The sequence below is a fragment of the Mizuhopecten yessoensis genome, unplaced genomic scaffold, assembly GCF_002113885.1.
Source record: "Mizuhopecten yessoensis strain PY_sf001 unplaced genomic scaffold, ASM211388v2 scaffold9133, whole genome shotgun sequence".
NCBI lineage: Eukaryota > Metazoa > Mollusca > Bivalvia > Pectinida > Pectinidae > Mizuhopecten > Mizuhopecten yessoensis.
This window is the reverse complement of record NW_018407895.1, coordinates 959,729-979,102: the sequence shown is the minus strand read 5'-3', so window position 1 is coordinate 979,102 and position 19,374 is coordinate 959,729. Positions and strand designations below refer to the sequence as shown.

General features: G+C 41.3%; 1 protein-coding gene across 1 annotated transcript; it reads right to left on the bottom strand.

The window, feature by feature from the left end:
- Positions 1 to 5,032: 5,032 nt before the first annotated feature.
- Positions 5,033 to 16,007, bottom strand: LOC110457407 (carboxylesterase 3-like). The gene is made up of 3 exons (XM_021508666.1): positions 15,942 to 16,007; positions 6,130 to 7,684; positions 5,033 to 5,292 (listed from the first exon to the last, which is right to left on the bottom strand). The coding sequence occupies exons 2-3, from the start codon at positions 7,674 to 7,676 to the stop codon at positions 5,118 to 5,120; spliced, it is 1,722 nt and encodes a 573-aa protein (XP_021364341.1). The 5' UTR covers positions 7,677 to 7,684; positions 15,942 to 16,007; the 3' UTR covers positions 5,033 to 5,117.
- Positions 16,008 to 19,374: the final 3,367 nt, after the last annotated feature.

The following is a 19,374-nucleotide window of genomic DNA, read 5'->3' as shown; positions in this document are numbered from 1 at the left end:
GTTCTACATTCCTATACATGTCCTTGTTCTACATTCCTATACATGTCCTTGTTCTACATTCCTATACATGTCCTCGTTCTACATTCCTATACATGTACTTGTTCTACATTCCTATACATGTCCTTGTTCTACATTCCTTTACATGTCCTTGTTCTACATTCCTATACATGTCCGTGTTCTTCATTCCTATTCATGTCCATGTTCTACATTCCTATACATGTCCGTGTTCTACATTCTAAAGTCTAAATTTCATACAGCATGAAGGCTACTAGAGCTTTTACGGAGGCTCCAAAGTATCCAGACTCCTAATTAAATATCAAATGGAATGTAAATTTTTAAGATCCTGATGGATTCTGTAAAAGATTACGATAGACAATGGACAAACGAGGGCGTGCTGGATTGGATTTCCTTTCAGAGTGGGAAATATCTCTTGGATACACCCCCCAAAAATATTAAGCAACAAGTCTGTTTTTCCTCAGCCTGATGTCGTCATCTCACTCATAACTTAACCACAATAAGCGTGGTGAAGATTTGTATACACCAGCTGTCAGTCCTTTAGTTGACAGTACCAAAATGACATACCATGTCCTACTTGAGGTCAAGAGTTTGAGAAGAATAACTATCAAACACATGAGGTATTTATTGTAATGTTACATTTGATTGATTCCTGTTTACAATTCACGATAAATATAAACTTTATATATTTTACAACAATAAGGAAACAATTTTTCCCCAACTTATTGTACCCCGGCCGTCTTGGTGAAAAACGAGTGCGCTATCCACTGCAATTTACTGCATCAATGGTCATGACGGTCAAAAAACAGGGTTCAACAGCTAGGCCATACAACAAATACAAAATACAACAAAATAGTACTTATAATCATGTAAAATTTTGAATTCGAATTTATAATACAAATTCAACAGTTTATTTGCACATTTGTAACTAAAAAGTAGTTTGAAGGCAAAATAGTAAAACACAGTGAAAAACATACATATACATGTACATGTAGAAAAGTCGCAAGGTGATAGCTTATATTTCTAATATACATTAACATGAACAAAATTAACATATCTTATACTGTCAGCAAGCCCACTCTCCTCAGTTCTAGCACGGAATTAGATTATCTAAGTCCTCAGTTCTAGCACGGAATTAGATTATCTAAGTCCGTGATTCTAGGGACTGTTTAATGGATAAGCAAGAGTCCGGTATCGAGTTGTTTGTAGATAATATTGAGGTCAAATAATTGGTATCTATGGTAACATCATTGTGATTAGGAATGCATTTTTGGAAATAAGGGAACACAGAAACTCACTACATCTTCCACGAAACACAAACCTGCTATAGGCCTAGTTATCTTTCTCAATGTTGTGCTTATGGTGAGACGCCAATCAGCGTCGACATGGAAGCAAAGTAAGGAATCACTGTGTGAAGGGCTGGAAACCATAAAGCCAGGGAACAAGGAAAAGTCAATCAGGGCCTTCCTGTTAACCTGTATTAAAAGAAGTGTATAGAACGGCCTGTTGAGACACAAGAGGACTGTCAGAAGTACCTGTCTAAAGCGGTACAAGTTTACAGTCGGGCTAACAATAAGGATAAACAAAATGATCTCGAGTCAATCGTGGACAAGCTACTGTTGGCAAGTAGTAATTTAGGGTATAACACCACGGCAGTGACAATGATGATCTTCTCCGTAGGTTGAGAAAATGTATTCGGCTCACTCACCGTCGAGATGGCACTGTACAATATACAGACATTTATACAATTCATACAATCAATGTAGTTTGAGGATTTCTATGTTTATTGGACACTTACTACATATAAAAATAGTCTCAGGCTGGATTGGGAAGATACAACTCAATCCAGGATATTGACACTCGTAAATAACGATGAAAACCCCAACTTGAAGGAAAGAGGCAACCTGATGCGCGATGTCCTTACTTTGTTGGGTAGCGCGAAGTAACCTTCTTAGTTTTAGTAATATTCACATGTTTTTATAACCATCCAACACACAGTATTCTCTCAAATATTCGTAACAAGTGCCGTTTCATAGCAGGATACATGAATTTTTTTTGGTTAAATATATGGCATTTTTTGGGGGGAATTTAATATCTGCTGATTCTAAAGAAGTAAACGACAAAAAGAATTTCGGCATATACGTCTGTCTCTAATAATCTGTAGGCCTGTCTACATGTCTATCTAGAGTGGATCCATGTGTCTCTTTACATGTTGATACCGACAATGTCGGAGCCGAACTCAATCCGACGGAGTAAGTGCACTAACTTGAATGCAGGTATTTCTTTGACAATATAAGAATAGCCATTCTTGAGGGGTACCATATCTGTCAACGAGATGCCTGAAACATAATACATGTAAATATTGTCCTTTCATATTTGTCAATCGTCCTGTTTCACAAGGACTGTGTCGGGTATCAGTTTTGATGCGATGATGTCAGGTCTTACGATAGACGTGTATATATGATACAATAACTGACTTCTATACCCTAATGCAATGTGACCAGAAACATTGTACAAAATTATGCATATATGTCAATTTTAAATATGTATAGCGAAACGTGTGTCATGTATCCTGGTATGAAGCGGGCAGTCACTAATGTCACGGATTCCTAATGTGTGCGTGCTTACGTGTGTGGTTACCATAGCGCCACATCACCAGAAGGTCACACCACAGACACTGTTGCACGGGTCACACCACAGACACTGTTGCACGGGTCACACCACAGACACTGTTGCACCCACCCCATCAACTATTTGAGCCATGTGGACAGACGAAAAACATGTTTTCGTCAGCACCAATGCTATATAACGACTTCAGTGAGGGAACCCCGGCAGTGTGCGTGGAAAGTCGGGGTGTACACACCTCATGCCAAATTTAATACGATTTAATACGATAAATAATGGACGCAGGCTGTAAGCCCCTGTGTCCATACCAGTTGATATTACAATATTTACAGTATGATATACTTCTGTTGTACAATTAGCATGTCCTTCATCATATATATAAAATTAAGTTAAGTATTTGTTGGTATTTTCCCAGTGATTGTCCAGTAAAATTTCAAAATGTTTGACATCCTCTGCATCTATAACATCTTGCGGCAAGTTGTTCCAGGCAACTATAAAAAAATCCACCCATATCTTCCTATACATTGTCATTCATTTTGTTTGAGGTTCGATTAACGTCAGAACTCCGGATCCGGCCCTCTATAATGTGCGGGAAATATGCGACCCACGCCCGGAGCGCACTTCAAACTGATATTTTAGAAACAAATCGTCACTTTCACACACATGGATCGAAAGATCTATTCTTTATGTACTAGGTGGTATCAATAACGTGTTTCAAAGATCATTACGAAAAGTATTTCCCAACGTTTTCTATACCAACCCATGTTTAAAATGGAAATTAGGCCATGAGCAATGTCAAATGACTTGACGAGATCTCGCGTTACTGAAGGTATATCCCAACGTTATGACGTAAGACGGCGAGATTTTAGTCACGTGGCATTAGAAGGCGGAACTATAAAAAAAAAAGAGTAAAATCAGAGTAAATTTGAAAAAATATGTTTTTAGTGATTGTATTGGTTGTTTGAGGCATGTAATTTATGTTCATCTTGTGCATAAAGAATAGATCTTTCGATCCATGTGCGACATGTGTGTAAATGTGACGATTTGTTTCTAAAATATCAGTTTGAATTGCGCTCCGGGCGCGGGTCGCATATTTCCCGCATATTATAGAGGGCCGGAGTTCTGACGTTAATCGACGACAGACCGATATGAAAAAAGTCGATAAAACGTCAGAATAATTCGGACTAGCTGTAATGTCAGTCCTACGTTAGACATACAGTTGGTGTCCAGGCTGTAGTGTCAGTCCTACGTTAGACATACAGCCTTGTGTCCAGGCTGTAGTGTCAGTCCTACGTTAGACATACAGCCTTGTGTCCAGGCTGTAGTGTCAGTCCTACGTTAGACATACAGCCTTGTGTCCAGGCTGTAGTGTCAGTCCTACGTTAGACATACAGCCTTGTGTCCAGGCTGTAGTGTCAGTCCTACGTTAGACATACAGCCTTGTGTCCAGGCTGTAGTGTCAGTCCTACGTTAGACATACAGCCTTGTGTCCAGGCTGTAGTGTCAGTCCTACGTTAGACATACAGCCTTGTGTCCAGGCTGTAGTGTCAGTCCTACGTTAGACATACAGCCTTGTGTCCAGGCTGTAGTGTCAGTCCTACGTTAGACATACAGCCTTGTGTCCAGGCTGTAGTGTCAGTCCTACGTTAGACATACAGCCTTGTGTCCAGGCTGTAGTGTCAGTCCTACGTTAGACATACAGCCTTGTGTCCAGGCTGTAGTGTCAGTCCTACGTTAGACATACAGCCTTGTGTCCAGGCTGTAGTGTCAGTCCTACGTTAGACATACAGCCTTGTGTCCAGGCTGTAGTGTCAGTCCTACGTTAGACATACAGCCTTGTGTCCAGGCTGTAGTGTCAGTCCTACGTTAGACATACAGCCTTGTGTCCAGGCTGTAGTGTCAGTCCTACGTTAGACATACAGCCTTGTGTCCAGGCTGTAGTGTCAGTCCTACGTTAGACATACAGCCTTGTGTCCAGGCTGTAGTGTCAGTCCTACGTTAGACATACAGCCTTGTGTCCAGGCTGTAGTGTCAGTCCTACGTTAGACATACAGTTACGTGTACTATAGTTCTGTCTTTGAACTCTGTCGGAGCTGATTTGGAATGTCCTGCTGTAAAAACGTGATACGTTTCTGGTAAAGATCCTGTCTTAGGACTGGCTTGTAATTAATATCCAAGTAGTAACGCCCTCTAGTGGTGAACTTCTCCCACGGAACTAAACCTTGACCATTTGGGTTTCTGAAAATAACAATAGAAATAGTCTATCAAATTGTACCTGTTTGAACTGCCTATATGTATATGTAAAGGTCAAATCCAACTCCTGGTATTGTTATGTCATGTTAAATAGTGTACTAGCTTCATCTTAAATACATTTACATTTATGTGTGTCCAGGCTGTAGTGTCAGTCCTACGTTAGACATACAGCCTTGTGTCCAGGCTGTAGTGTCAGTCCTACGTTAGACATACAGTTACGTGTACTATAGTTCTGTCTTTGAACTCTGTCGGAGCTGATTTGGAATGTCCTGCTGTAAAAACGTGATACGTTTCTGGTAAAGATCCTGTCTTAGGACTGGCTTGTAATTAATATCCAAGTAGTAACGCCCTCTAGTGGTGAACTTCTCCCACGGAACTAAACCTTGACCATTTGGGTTTCTGAAAATAACAATAGAAATAGTCTGTCAAATTGTACCTGTTTGAACTGCCTATATGTATATGTAAAGGTCAAATCCAACTCCTGGTATTGTTATGTCATGTTAAACAGTGTACTAGCTTCATCTTAAATACATTTATATGTGACGTGCTCTTACCAAATGTACTAGCCTTGACTGTCAATACACCTATAATATAATCTATATTATAAAAATAACAGAAATAATGACTAGTTACCCCTGCTTTTTAGTCTATTTCTGCATTATACTTTAGTAGGTAATTTGCTGGCTCATATGAAACAAATAGTCTCAAACCCGTTCCTATACTAGTGTAATAATGATGAAATTCACTAAAGCTTTTTACCAGGTGAATCGATCATACCGATAAAGATGTAGAAATATTATTAACGCCTCATAATTCCTCACGTGATCAGTCTTTTTCTTCATGCGATGGCAATTCGCTCGCGTTACAATATTTCCCTCGCGATACAATGTTCCCCTTATATTAAAATATTTCCCTCACATTAAAATATTTCAGTCTTGATATTTCCTTTAAATGATTAAATCCCCGACATGATAATATTTCCCTCAAATGACATTTCCCTTTTGCAATACAATTTTCTGTTCGCATTAATCTGTCCGTCGTGCAATCAATTTTGTAATTGAATAAGTACTTAAAACTTTTCATATTTTTCAAAAACGAATTGTCCTTGTAAAAAGTAAAACAATAATATTATTTCCTTCTTTAAGCCATGTTAAGCCTTCCGTTGAGATGATTCGGTAATCAATCGAAGAGATAAATACTTAAAAAACCGATTTTTCTGGCGGTAAATAGACCTACCCTGTTTTGGCGAAGTTAGTCAGGTAGGTTACGACTGTGTCTGTTAACGCTCTCCCTTCCGTGCTACGGATGGAGTCGTCAATAGCACCAATGTCACCTGGACCGAACATGTACAAGCATTCCACGCCGTGACCAGCACCCTTAGACCAGGGGAAAGAGGGCACTAGAAACTTAAAAGTGATTTCATGTGTGAACAGGTATTGGTATGTGTTCGAGCGAGTGTTCCCCTTTGAATGGAAGTCCAGAAGGGCCACAGTTGGAGCGTGAAAGAACAGATCCCCATACAAGTCGGATATGCTCTGAGCTTGGTCGAACATGTTGTCCTCCTTGTACCGTTGACAGAGCATGTCCGACACAATGGTTTCATCGTCAAAGGCGTCTTTAGCTACAGCTGGTGCAAACACGTCACACAACAATGGCGTCGGTATACCGTCAGAAAGGCTAAAGTTCATCGGCTCTTGGAAATGGGAAAATATAAACGGAATCAGAGAAGCTTCGTTATCGTTAGTACCCGCTATCAAATCTAGAGACTGGAGGTAAAGCAATTCCTCTGATCCAGGATCCTGTAAGCTGTCGATAGGTTTCCGTAGAAGGAGCTCCCCGTCTATCACCGGCCAGAGATTTACGGATATCGAGAACCTGCCGAAGTACAGTGTTGTAGGGTCAGACTGTGCTTTTAACAAATCTTCAGCGGATTTTCCCTTCAGACATTTTATAAGAGCTTCGTTATCAATGACCGACTCGGTGTCAGTGATACACCCAGCATAGCTACCCACCTTTTCCGCGACTCGGATGGGATTCTCGCTAATAAACAATTTGCTTACTGGAGTTCCGCTCTGAGCGACAACCCTCTGGAATAACCCTTTAGTTGTGGGACTAACAGACAGGAAGGATACAGCAAAGCCTCCTGCTGACTCTCCAACTATGGTAACCATGTGCGGATCACCTCCAAATGACGCTATGTTTTTGTTAACCCATCTTAATGCTTCGATCATGTCCCAAAGACCGTAGTTACCTGGAAGTGTGGAATCTCCCGTGCTTAAGAACCCAAACAGTCCCAAGCGGTATTGAAGGGTTACTACTATAACATCTTTCAATGCAAAATACGACGAGTCGTATAATGCAGCATATCCGCTTGCAAAACCGCCGCCATGTATGTAAACCATTACCGGCTTTTTGACTGTAGTTGATACAGCCTCAGGAACATACACATTCAACTGCAAGCAATCTTCTGAGGTTTCCTTATTATCTAAATTTTCCCGCACTTCCGGCAAAAAGTTGGTGTCCTGGATACAAGACGGCCCAAACTTAGTACCGTCTAGTGTGTCTGTCCAAGGTCCTACAGGAACAGGCTTCTCAAATCGGAGCTCGCCCACAGGAGGTTCTGCAAATGGAATATTCCGGAACTGTAAGACGTTCTGTCCGAGGGCTGGAACAACAACTCCCTGGATTGGACCAGAAGGAGTGTTGACTACCGGACCAGAGTGGCCCGTACACACCACTAGAGATTTAGTCAGCCATACAGCCACGCATAACGTCTGCATCATGTTGGTTTCTGTAACGAAACGTAAACAGAATGTTAACAAGAGGCCCATGGGCCTTAACGGTCACCTGACATATTTATACAGAGAGTTGATTTTGTCTTTAACATGAACAAAAATATTATTCAAAGTGACAAAAAACAATAAAACCATCTTATTCAATATCTAGCATACAGATTTAAGACTAAAAAATATTTGAAACTAGCACCTCTGCTTCTAAACAAGGAAAATGAAGAAATTTTAGCACACCGATTCCTTTGGGCCCCACCCTACAGCCCTTGGGCGTAGGGCTGGCTCAAATGTTTTAAAGTATCAAACTGTCAACTCAGGGTTATAATTCCAATAAATTTATTAACATGTAATATTCAAAGTATCATTTGCCATTATAAACCATAATATATCTCCCCCCCCCCCACTCCTTCCCCAGGGGGTAAACGTGTGACTCTATGGTCATAAACCTTAAGACCCTTCCATACATGAAGAGTGCTTGATTCTACCATATCTGGGTCTTTGAGAAGAAGATTTTTGAAATTTCAGTCAATTCAACCCTTTTTGGCCCCACCCATCAGCCCCGGGGGGTCAGTCAGTGCTGATATGTACATACCATCAAACTTCTATCCAATACTGATAATACTAACCTAAATTGAATTACTTCCAATGGAAATTAAACAAATGTTGGTCCAAAATGTGATTTCCCTATATAAACTATAGTAAAGTTTACCCCCCTCTCCAGGGGGAAACGTAAGACCACAGGGTCATGAAATTTACAATTTTGGTAAAGCACCTTAAGACCCTTTCATCTATGAAGAGTATTTGATTTTACCATATCTTGGTCTTGAGAAGAAGATTTTTGAAATTTTAGTCAATTTGATCATTTTGGCCCGGCCCCTCAGGCCCCTGGGGGCTGGGGACCAAACCGGCCACTATTTTTGTTGACCTTTGACCATGAAATTTAAATTGGTTCAGGGGTTTTGGAGGAGAAGTCGAAAATGTAAATTGTTTACGGACGCACGACGGACGACGCCGGACAAAAGGCGATCGCAATAGGTCACTTGAGACTTTGTCTCGGGTGACCTAAAAATTGATGTACAACTGACAACTGACGAGATTAAGATGGTATGACATTAAACTCGCTCAACCATATCTAATCTCAACGCGTACGTCGCTCGCTAGTCTTATCCAACAGTCACAAACCTGACCAAGCCTCGCTAATCTGAACTGACCGTCGCTAACCTCATCCAACAGTCGCTTAGCTAATAAAATCCCCACTTACCTCATCCAACAGTCGCTTAGCTCATAAAACCCCCACTTACCTCATCTAACGGTCGTAAACATTAACCTTAACCAACCATTGCTAGCCTACCCAAACGTCGGTAACTTCAACAACTTTCGGTGACCTTAATCAGCCATTGATAACCGTCGCTAACATTCACCTGCCATAGCTTACCTAAACCCATTGTTGCTAAGTTTAACCAATCATCACTAACTTCATCCAACTCAATCGCTAACCTTACTCAACCAAGGCTTATTTCAACCAACCGTCGCTAACCTTACTCAACCAGGGCTTATTTCAACTAACTATCGCTAACCTTACTCAACCAGGGCTTATTTGAACCAACCGTCGTTAACCTTACTCAACCAGGGCTTATTTCAACAAACTGTCGCTTACCTTACTCAACCAGGACTTATTTCAACCAACTGTGGCTAACCTTACTCAACCAGGGCTTATTTCAACCAACTGTCGCTAACCTTACTCAACCAGGGCTTATTTCAACCAACTGTCGCTATCCTTACTCAACCAGGGCTTACTTCAACCAACCGTCGTTAACCTTACTCAACCAGGGCTTATTTCAACTACTTTTCGCTAACCTTACTTAACCAGGACTTATTTCAACCAACCGTCGCTAACCTTACTCAACCAGTGCTTATTTCAACCAACTGTCGCTAACCTTACTCAACCAGGGCTAATTTCAACCAGCTGTCGCTATCCTTACTCATCAGGTCTCATTTTAACCAACCGTCGCTAACCTTACTCAACCAGGACTTATTTCAACCAACCGTCGCTATCCTTACTCAACCAGGGCTTATGTCGCTATCCTTACTCAGCCAGGGCTTATTTCAGCCAACCGTCGCTATCGTTACTCAACCAGGGCACATTTCAACCAACCGTGGCTAACCTTACTCAATCAGGGCTTATTTCAACTACTTTTCGCTAACCTTACTTAACCAGGACTTATTTCAACCACCCGTCGCTATCCTTACCGTCGCTATCCTTACTCAACCAGGTCTCATTTCAACCAACCGCGCTATCCTTACTCATCGGGTCTCATTTCAACCAACCGTCGCTATCCTTACTCAACCAGGTCTCATTTCAACCAACCGTCGCTATCCTTTCTCAACCAGGTCTCATTACAACCAACCGTCGCTATCCTTACTCAACCAGGGCTTATTTCAACCAAACGTCGCTATCCTACTCAACCAGGTCTCATGTCAACCAACCGTCGCTATCCTTACTCAACCAGATCACATTTTAACCAACCGTTGCTATCCTTACTCAACCAGGTCTCATTTCAACCAACCGTCGCTATCGTTACTCAACCAGGGCTTATTTCAACCAACCGTCCCTATCCTTACTCAACCAGGGCTTATTTCAACCAATCGTCGCTAACCTTACTCAGCCAGGGCTTATTTCAACCAGCCGTCGCTATCCTTACTCAACCAGTTACTCAACCAGATCACATTTTAACCAACCGTTGCTATCCTTACTCAACCAGGTCTCATTTCAACCACCCGCCGCTATCCTTACTCAACCAGGGCTCATTTCAACCAACCGTCGCTATCCTTACTCAACCAGATCTCATTTTAACCAACCGTTGCTATCCTTACTCAACCAGGTCTCATTTCAACCACCCGCCGCTATCCTTACTCAACCAGGGCTCATTTCAACCAACCGCCGCTATCCTTACTCAACCAGGGCTCATTTCAACCAACCGCCGCTATCCTTACTCAACCAGGGCTTATTTCAACAAACCGTCGCTATCCTTACTCAACCAGGGCTTATTTTAACCAACAGTCACTAACCTTACTCAACCAGGGCTTATTTCAACCAGCCGTCGCTATCCTTACTCAACCAGTTACTCAACCAGATCACATTTTAACCAACCGTTGCTATCCTTACTCAACCAGGTCTCATTTCAACCAACCGCCGCTATCCTTACTCAACCAGGGCTCATTTCAACCAACCGTCGCTATCGTTACTCAACCAGGGCTTATTTCAACCAACCGTCACTAACCTTACTCAACCAGGGCTTATTTCAACCAGCCGTCGCTATCCTTACTCAACCAGTTACTCAACCAGATCACATTTTAACCAACCGTTGCTATCCTTACTCAACCAGGTCTCATTTCAACCAACCGTCGCTATCGTTACTCAACCAGGGCTTATTTCAACCAACCGTCCCTATCCTTACTCAACCAGGGCTTATTTCAACCACCCGTCGCTATCCTTACTCCACAGGGCTTATTTCAACCAACCGTCGCTATCCTTTCTCCACAGGGCTTATTTCAACCAACCGTCGCTATCCTTTCTCCACAGGGCTTATTTCAACCAACCGTCGCTATCCTTACTCAACCAAGGCTTATTTCAACCAATCGTCGCTATCCTTACTCAACCAGGGCCGATTTCAACCAACCGTCGCTATCCTTCCTCAACCAGGGCTTATTTTAACCAACCGTCACTAACCTTACTCAACCAGGGCTTATTTCAACCAACCGGCGCTATCCTTACTCAACCAGGGCTTATTTCAACCAACCGTCGCTATCCTTACTCAACCAGGGCTTATTTTAACCAACCGTCACTAACCTTACTCAACCAGGGCTTATTTCAACCAACCGTCGCTATCCTTACTCAACCAGGGCTTATTTCAACCAACCGTCGCTATCCTTACTCAACCAGGGCTTATTTCAACCAACTGTCGCTATCCTTACCCAACCAGGGCTTATTTCAACTAATCGCCGCTATCCTTACTCAACCAGGGCTTATTTCAACCATGCGTCGCTATCCTTACTCAACCAGGGCTAATTTCAACCAACTGTCGCTATCCTTACTCATCAGGTCTCATTTTAACCAACCGTCGTTAACCTTACTCAACCAGGGCTTATTTCAACCAATCGTCGCTATCCTTACTCAACCAGGGCTTATTTCAACCATGCGTCGCTATCCTTACTCAACCAGGGCTAATTTCAACCAACCGTCGCTATCCTTACTCATCAGGTCTCATTTTAACCAACCGTCGCTAACCTTACTCAACCAGGGCTTATTTCAACCAACCGTCGCTATCCTTACTCAACCAGGGCTTATTTCAACCAACCGTCGCTATCCTTACTCAACCAGGGCTTATTTCAACCAACCGTCGCTATCCTACTCAACCAGGTCTCATGTCAACCAACCGTCGCTATCCTTACTCAACCAGGTCTCATTTTAACCAACCGTTGCTATCTTTACTCAACCAGGTCTCATTTCAACCAACCGTCGCTATCGTTACTAAACCAGGGCTTATTTCAACCATGCGTCGCTATCCTTACTCAACAAGGGCTTATTTCAACCAACAGTCGCTATCCTTACTCAACTGTCGCTATCCTTACTCAACTGTCGCTATCCTTACTCAACCAGTGCTTATTTCAACCAACCGTCGCGATCCTACTCAACCAGGTCTCATGTCAACCAACCGACGCTATCCTTACTCAACCAGTGCTTATTTCAACCAACCGTCGCGATCCTACTCAACCAGGTCTCATGTCAACCAACCGTCGCTACCCTTACTCAACCAGGGCTTATTTTAACCAACCGTCGCTATCCTACTCAACCAAGTCTCATGTCAACCAACCGACGCTATCCTTACTCAACCAGGGATAACTTTACTAAGCACGACTAACAACTATGGTATCTGTCTCAACCAGGGCTTATTTCAACCACCCGTCGCTATCCTTACTCAAACAGGGCTTATTTCAACCAACTGTCGCTAACCTTACTCAACCAGGGACGATTTCAACCAACCGTCGCTGACCTTACTCAACCAGGTCTTATGTCAACCAACCGTCGCTACCCTTACTCAACCAGGTCTCATTTCACCCAACCGTCGCTAACCTTACTCAAACAGGGCTTATTTCAACCACCCGTCGCTATCCTTACTCACCCAGGGCTTATTTCAACCAGCCGTCGCTAACCGTACTCAACCAGGGCTTATTTTAACCAACCGTCGCTATCCTTCCTCCACAGGGCTTATTTCAACCACCCGTCGCTATCCTTACTCAAACAGGGCTTATTTCAACCACCCGTCGCTATCCTTACTCAAACAGGGCTTATTTCAACCAACTGTCGCTAACCTTACTCAACCAGGGCTTATTTCAACAAACCGTCGCTAACCTTACTCAGCCAGGGCTTATTTCAACCAGCCGTCGCTATCCTTACTCACCCAGGGCTTATTTCAACCATGCGTCGCTATCCTTACTCAACTGTCGCTATCCTTACTCAACAAGGGCTTATTTCAACCAACCGTCGCGATCCTACTCAACCAGGTCTCATGTCAACCAACCGACGCTATCCTTACTCAACCAGGGCTTATTTTAACCAAACGTCGCTATCCTTACTCAACAAGGGCTTATTTCAACCAACAGTCGCTATCCTTACTCAACTGTCGCTATCCTTACTCAACCAGGGATAACTTTACTAAGCACGACTAACAACTATGGTATCTGTCTCAACCAGGGCTTATTTCAACCAACCGTCGCTAACCTTACTCAACCAGGTCTTATTTCAACCAACTGTCGCTATCCTTACTCAACCAGGGATAACTTTACTAAGCACGACTAACAACTATGGTATCTGTTTAAAAAAGTCTTCATAGAAAATACAACACAAAATTGAAAATAACAAGTATAGTGTTCTTATATATTTTGGGTTTAATAATTTCCTTCAATAGAAATTTAAATGTTATGGTTAGTTTATGTTAATATTTTACGGTTATAGAGAAAGTAAGATTCAAGTACTCTAAGTGTTTCTTTCAGCTATTCAAAAACAATTGCTTCCAATGTTTTCAATTACAAGCAAACGCTACTACAGCTGAATTTGGATGAACTTAGAATATTTCCTCCTTCAGCATTTTCTAGCTTCATATCTCCATGTACCTATGGCCCAGCTGGACATGAAGTAACTGTTGATCGAAACATTATCAATAATGCAAAGCTACGAGAGTTTTGCATGAAAGGTCGTAAGTATTGAGAAACTCCTGCTAATTTCAAGATACTGACGGGCCCTCTGGAAGTCTACGGCAGACAATGGGCAAAACGAAGGAGCATGCCGAATTAAATTCACTTGAAGAGAGTGGGTCAAATATATAAGGTCCTCACTTAGAGAGCGGGTCAAATCTATAAGGCCCATCATTCAAAACGAATTAGATATCTAAATCCAAAATGAAAACTAAACACAAACCAGTTTCTTGTCCAAACACACTCAACGATCTGCACAACAGCTATGTAGCTGTGTCTTCAGGCAACATTCCATAGCTTTGTCTACAGCACTATTACATTGCCTGCTTACAGAGAGAAGTAGGCTTACTAGATAACCAATGAAACCCTAAATATCCATTTTCGGAAATCAAAATACTAGCGAATCACGTTTCGGTATTACAATTTTTCCGAATACCCATTAACGATAAGGATAATGATCTGCCTTGGATTCCGAACATTTAAATAAATCCTTATAAACAATGCTTTATCGCTGGTCCTTCAGTTAGATGGGAAAATTTCCAGCCGATTTTAGTAATTCCTATGAGGGAAAGTTGTGTCTCTCTTCTGGTCAACTGGTTTTTGTTTCCATATGAGGCTGAACGTAGCATAATCCAGTCCAAGTCGTTCAAATTCACATTTAGATGAATAACATGAAATTCAATGACTACGTCGACGTTACCCTCCTGAGCTTGAAATCAAGGACACTACAGACTTTTCTACTTCGGCCGCTTTCCTTAATCTTTACTTACAGCATGCCAAGCAGGGACGACTTACTACTAAGATCTACAATGAGCGGGGTGATTTCGATTCCCTTTCTTAAAAGAAGCCTCTATACACCCTCACCCTACAGTGTGTACATGTCACAGTTGATCATTAAGTGTGTAAGAGTTTACTCCCAATGCCATGGCTTCTCTGATAGGCTGCGTATGGACAACTCACAACACAAGGATTCCGAAGAGGAAGGCTGATGAAGACTAAACAAGTGCGAGTTTTATGGTCGCCATCATGATCCCATAGAAAACTATACTATTTCTGTGTGTGCTATGAATTTTAAGCTTTTGATTACGATCACTAGTTTGTCTTGTTGTTTTGTTGCCCCCATCCCAATTCTCACTGTAAGGTCGTGACATTCTAGTATTTGACCTAGATCTACATAACGGACATATCCCTGTTCTTTTTCAAGGGGTTCCGTATAAATATTTTTCTTTGTTCACATATTGTCCTAGTTTTATCTTTTTAGAGTTCGAATTACGGTACTGTTTATTAAGAAGGTTTCAGTTCAATAAATCAGTCGAGTTTGATGAATTAATCCACGTATGTTAATCCTTAACGTAAAATGTTATATTTAAAATAAAGAATTAAAGCATCCCCTCGATCGTGTCATCCCTGAGTTTAGTGGGATTTTAACATAATGTTTAAAGTTTTCAGTCCTGCTTCAAAGATAAAAATATGTCGAAAAGCTTGATTAAAAACAGATACGCATGGAATATTTATCAAGAAATAGCGACATAATTCACCCTGCTAACAACGACGCGGAAGGGTCAATTGCCAAAAACACCGATGCTAGATGAAGGGAGATAACTACGATATCCATACAGGGTATTGATCAATTTATATTATATTACTATAATCAGAGACCTAAAGTAAATTTAGGTCTATGCTATAATATAGGCCTTATTCCACAGGTTCCACCTAGAGAACTAATGTGTACCTGGTATGCCTTCCAATGGTCCAGGTTAATTTCCCAGTAACATCAGAGACGTATTATACGTCTCTGGTAACATTTATGAATTTATCAATCCGTAAGTAGGCCTATAGGCCTATTCGCTGTTGTGTATACATACATGTGAAACGTGAAATCTCGCCGCTGTCGAGATGAAAGCTACCCTACATCCTTAAAGATCCGAAAACAGTTATATACATTCACCGACACCTCAGTACAGCACAGTCTACTGGACAGTTACAGTATAACAGTATATTTACCTGGGTGATGGACCGAGGCGAGGAACACAAGATTACCAACACTGAGCTGCCCTAAATGCAACCTGAGCCGACTGGGACCTTTGTATATTATGGCGTTTTTCTACTTCGTTTTAGAAGAAGAAAAAATCTTAAATGAATTGCATTAATATGTGACTTAAGTTTAGCGTAGTAAATTAAAGGATAAACACCAAATGATCAAGACAAAGGGATTATGATTGTAGAGTTGGAATGTAACAGTTACCTCCCTTGGATCAAGTTACTTATACTGAGATGATAAACCTCACAGAGGGTGACATACACCATATAGGGAGATTTTGCAGGGAATACATTTACAAGATAATCTTAAGAGAGTATTTCTGCTAAACTCTCTGCTTTAATCTGCTCACTCATATAGTATCTGTTTCAGGATACAAGACAAGTTAGCTCGGACAAATTGTTAAAGTAGTACACACAGCTCGGAGGATATAAATATGCATACAATTCTCCTTCTCCAAAGAATTTTTCATATATGTCAAATACAAATCGACAGGGCTATGGCGTATGTCAAATACAAACCGAGAGGGCTATGGCGTATATGTCAAATAAAGATCGAGAGGGCTATGGCGTATGTCAAATACAAATCGAGAGGGCTATGGCGTATGTCAAATAAAGATCTAAAGGGCTATGGCGTATGTCAAATACAAATTGAGAGGGCTATGGTGCATGTCAAATAAATATCGAGAGGGCTATGGCGTATGTCAAATAAAGATCGAGAGGGCTATGGCGCATGTCAACAACAAATCAAGAGGGCTATGGTGTAAGTCAAATAAATATCGAGAGGGCTATGGCGTATGTCAAATAAAGATCGAGAGGGCTATGGCGCATGTCAACAACAAATCAAGAGGGCTATGGTGTAAGTCAAATAAATATCGAGAGGGCTATGGCGTATGTCAAATAAAGATCGAGAGGGCTATGGCGCATGTCAACAACAAATCAAGAGGGCTATGGTGTAAGTCAAATAAATATCGAGAGGGCTATGGCGTATGTCAAATAAAGATCGAGAGGGCTATGGCGCATGTCAACAACAAATCAAGAGGGCTATGGCGCATGTCAAATACAAATCGAGAGGGCTATGGTGTATGTCAAATAAAGATCGAGAGGGCTATGGCGTATGTCAAATAAAGATCGAGAGGGCTATGACGTATGTCAAATAAAGATCGAGAGGGCTATGGTGTATGTCAAATAAAGATCTAAAGGGCTATGGCGTATGTCAAATACAAATCGAGAGGGCTATGGCGTATGTCAAATAAAGATCTAAAGGGCTATGGCGTATGTCAATTAAAGATCTAAAGGGCTATGGCGTATGTCAAATACAAATCGAGAGGGCTATGGTGTAAGTCAAATAAATATCGAGAGGGCTATGGCGTATGTCAAATAAAGATCGGGAGGGCTATGACGTATGTCAAATAAAGATCGAGCATGAGGGCTATGGCGTATGTCAAATAAAGATCGAGAGGGAGATGGCGTATGGCAAATAAAGATCGAGAGGGCTATGACGTATGTCAAATAAAGATCGAGAGGGCTATGGCGTATGTCAAATACAAATCGAGAGGGCTATGGCGTATGTCAAATAAAGATCGAGAGGGATATGGCGTATGTCAAATAAAGATCGAGAGGGCTATGACGTATGTCAAATAAAGATCGAGCATGAGGGCTATGGCGTATGTCAAATAAAGATCCAGAGGGCTATGGTGTATGTCAAATAAAGAGCGAGAGGGCTATGGCGTATGTCAAATAAAGGTCGAGAGGTCTATGGCGTATGTCAAATAAAGATCCAGAGGGCTATGGTGTATGTCAAATAAAGATCGAGAGGGCTATGACGCATGTCAAATAAAGATCGAGCATGAGGGCTATGGCGTAGGTCAAATAAAGATCGAGAGGGATATGGCGTATGGCAAATAAAGATCGAGAGGGCTATGACGTCTGTCAAATAAAGATCGAGCATGAGGGCGATGGCGTATGTCAAATAAAGATCGAGAGGGCTATGGTGTATGTCAAATAAAGATCGAGAGGGCTATGGCGTATGCATGCGTGCGTACGGCAGAACAATTCAACGAATCTACATACAAAGCAAAGATACTTTTATTTTTTCACATTTTACTATGATAAAATTATATGTGATGTTCGCTATTTAAACTCAAAATTCGTTTCTTTCTTAAAATCAACCAAGGCATAATATCCAGGTGTCTAGCTGATCTGATTTTCTGGTTATTATTATTATTACAAGCTAACCGGTAATAAGATTTATATATATACACTGATGTTCTATTTATAGTAAGTGACCTTGACCTTTGATATCAAAGGCTGAAAAGCTATCCAAAAGCTTAAGCAAATATTTTATTACACTGGATAAAGTCGGAGTGCATACGGCCCAAAAGAGCTCCATATATTGTGCATAAAATGTTTTTCTATATATAGTAACATTAACCTTGAAATTTGACATCGATGCCTCAAAAGTTACAATTTATATTCTAAGCAAATACTTTCTAAAGTAACAATGACCTTAATCTTTCACCACCAAAGCAGGCACTTTCTCTGAGGTAGCACTTGATAAAGCCTGAGTATAATCATCCCAACAGAATTGGAAATATTGTGCCTTAACTAATTTTCTATTCATGGTAACAGTGACCTTGACCTTTGACCGCCGGACCTGAAAAGATTTTCATAGCAAGCACTTTCTTCAGAAAAGCACTGGATAAAGTCGGAAAGCAATCCAACCAACATTACTGAAGATATTGTGCAGAAAATAAACAAGAAGCCCAATGGGCCTGTGTCGCTCATTTGCTTCTAATGCAACTTTGAAGCTGATCTACGTCAGACAGACAGACAGAAAACCTGATTACTATAGATGTGCAGGGGTCCTAACAACAAATTGTGAAATTGAATTGGAGAATCCCCCTTTGGGACCCCACCCCTCCCCCTAGGGAGCCAGGGTATTATGAGAGAGGCCCTCTTTAAACGGCTCCAGACCATTGGTTTGAAAACATCATCAAGCCATACAGAAGGACTTCAAAGGATGTACTGTATTAGGTGATTTATGACCTCGCAACAGCCAGGGTCATATGAGGACGGGTTTCAAGGAGACACCTATAGAAGAAAACTTCTGTAATCCATTATGAAAAAGCCACATATTAGGTAACAAATTGATGTTGCAAGTGGTAGCGAAAAAAAGTCTGGGAAAACCTTAATTATGAGATTTCTTATTTGCAAAGGGCCATAACTCCAGCAACAAATGAAATATTGACACAGGGTTTGGACTCTTACTGCAATCCATTATGATAAAGCAGCATACTATTAAAGTGGCAAGTGGTAACGAACAAAGTATGACACACAGTTAATTATGAGAACTTCCAATGTGCAAAGAAAGGGCCATGCATACATGTAACTCCAGCAA

Excerpts from the sequence above, each read along its gene's own strand:
- LOC110457407 (XM_021508666.1), bottom strand. The coding sequence starts at position 7,676 with ATGATGCAGACGTTATGCGTGGCTGTATGGCTGACTAAATCTCTAGTG. Across the intron at positions 5,293-6,129 it reads ACTAACTTCGCCAAAACAGG|AAACCCAAATGGTCAAGGTT; the intron begins GTAGGTCTATTT and ends TGTTATTTTCAG.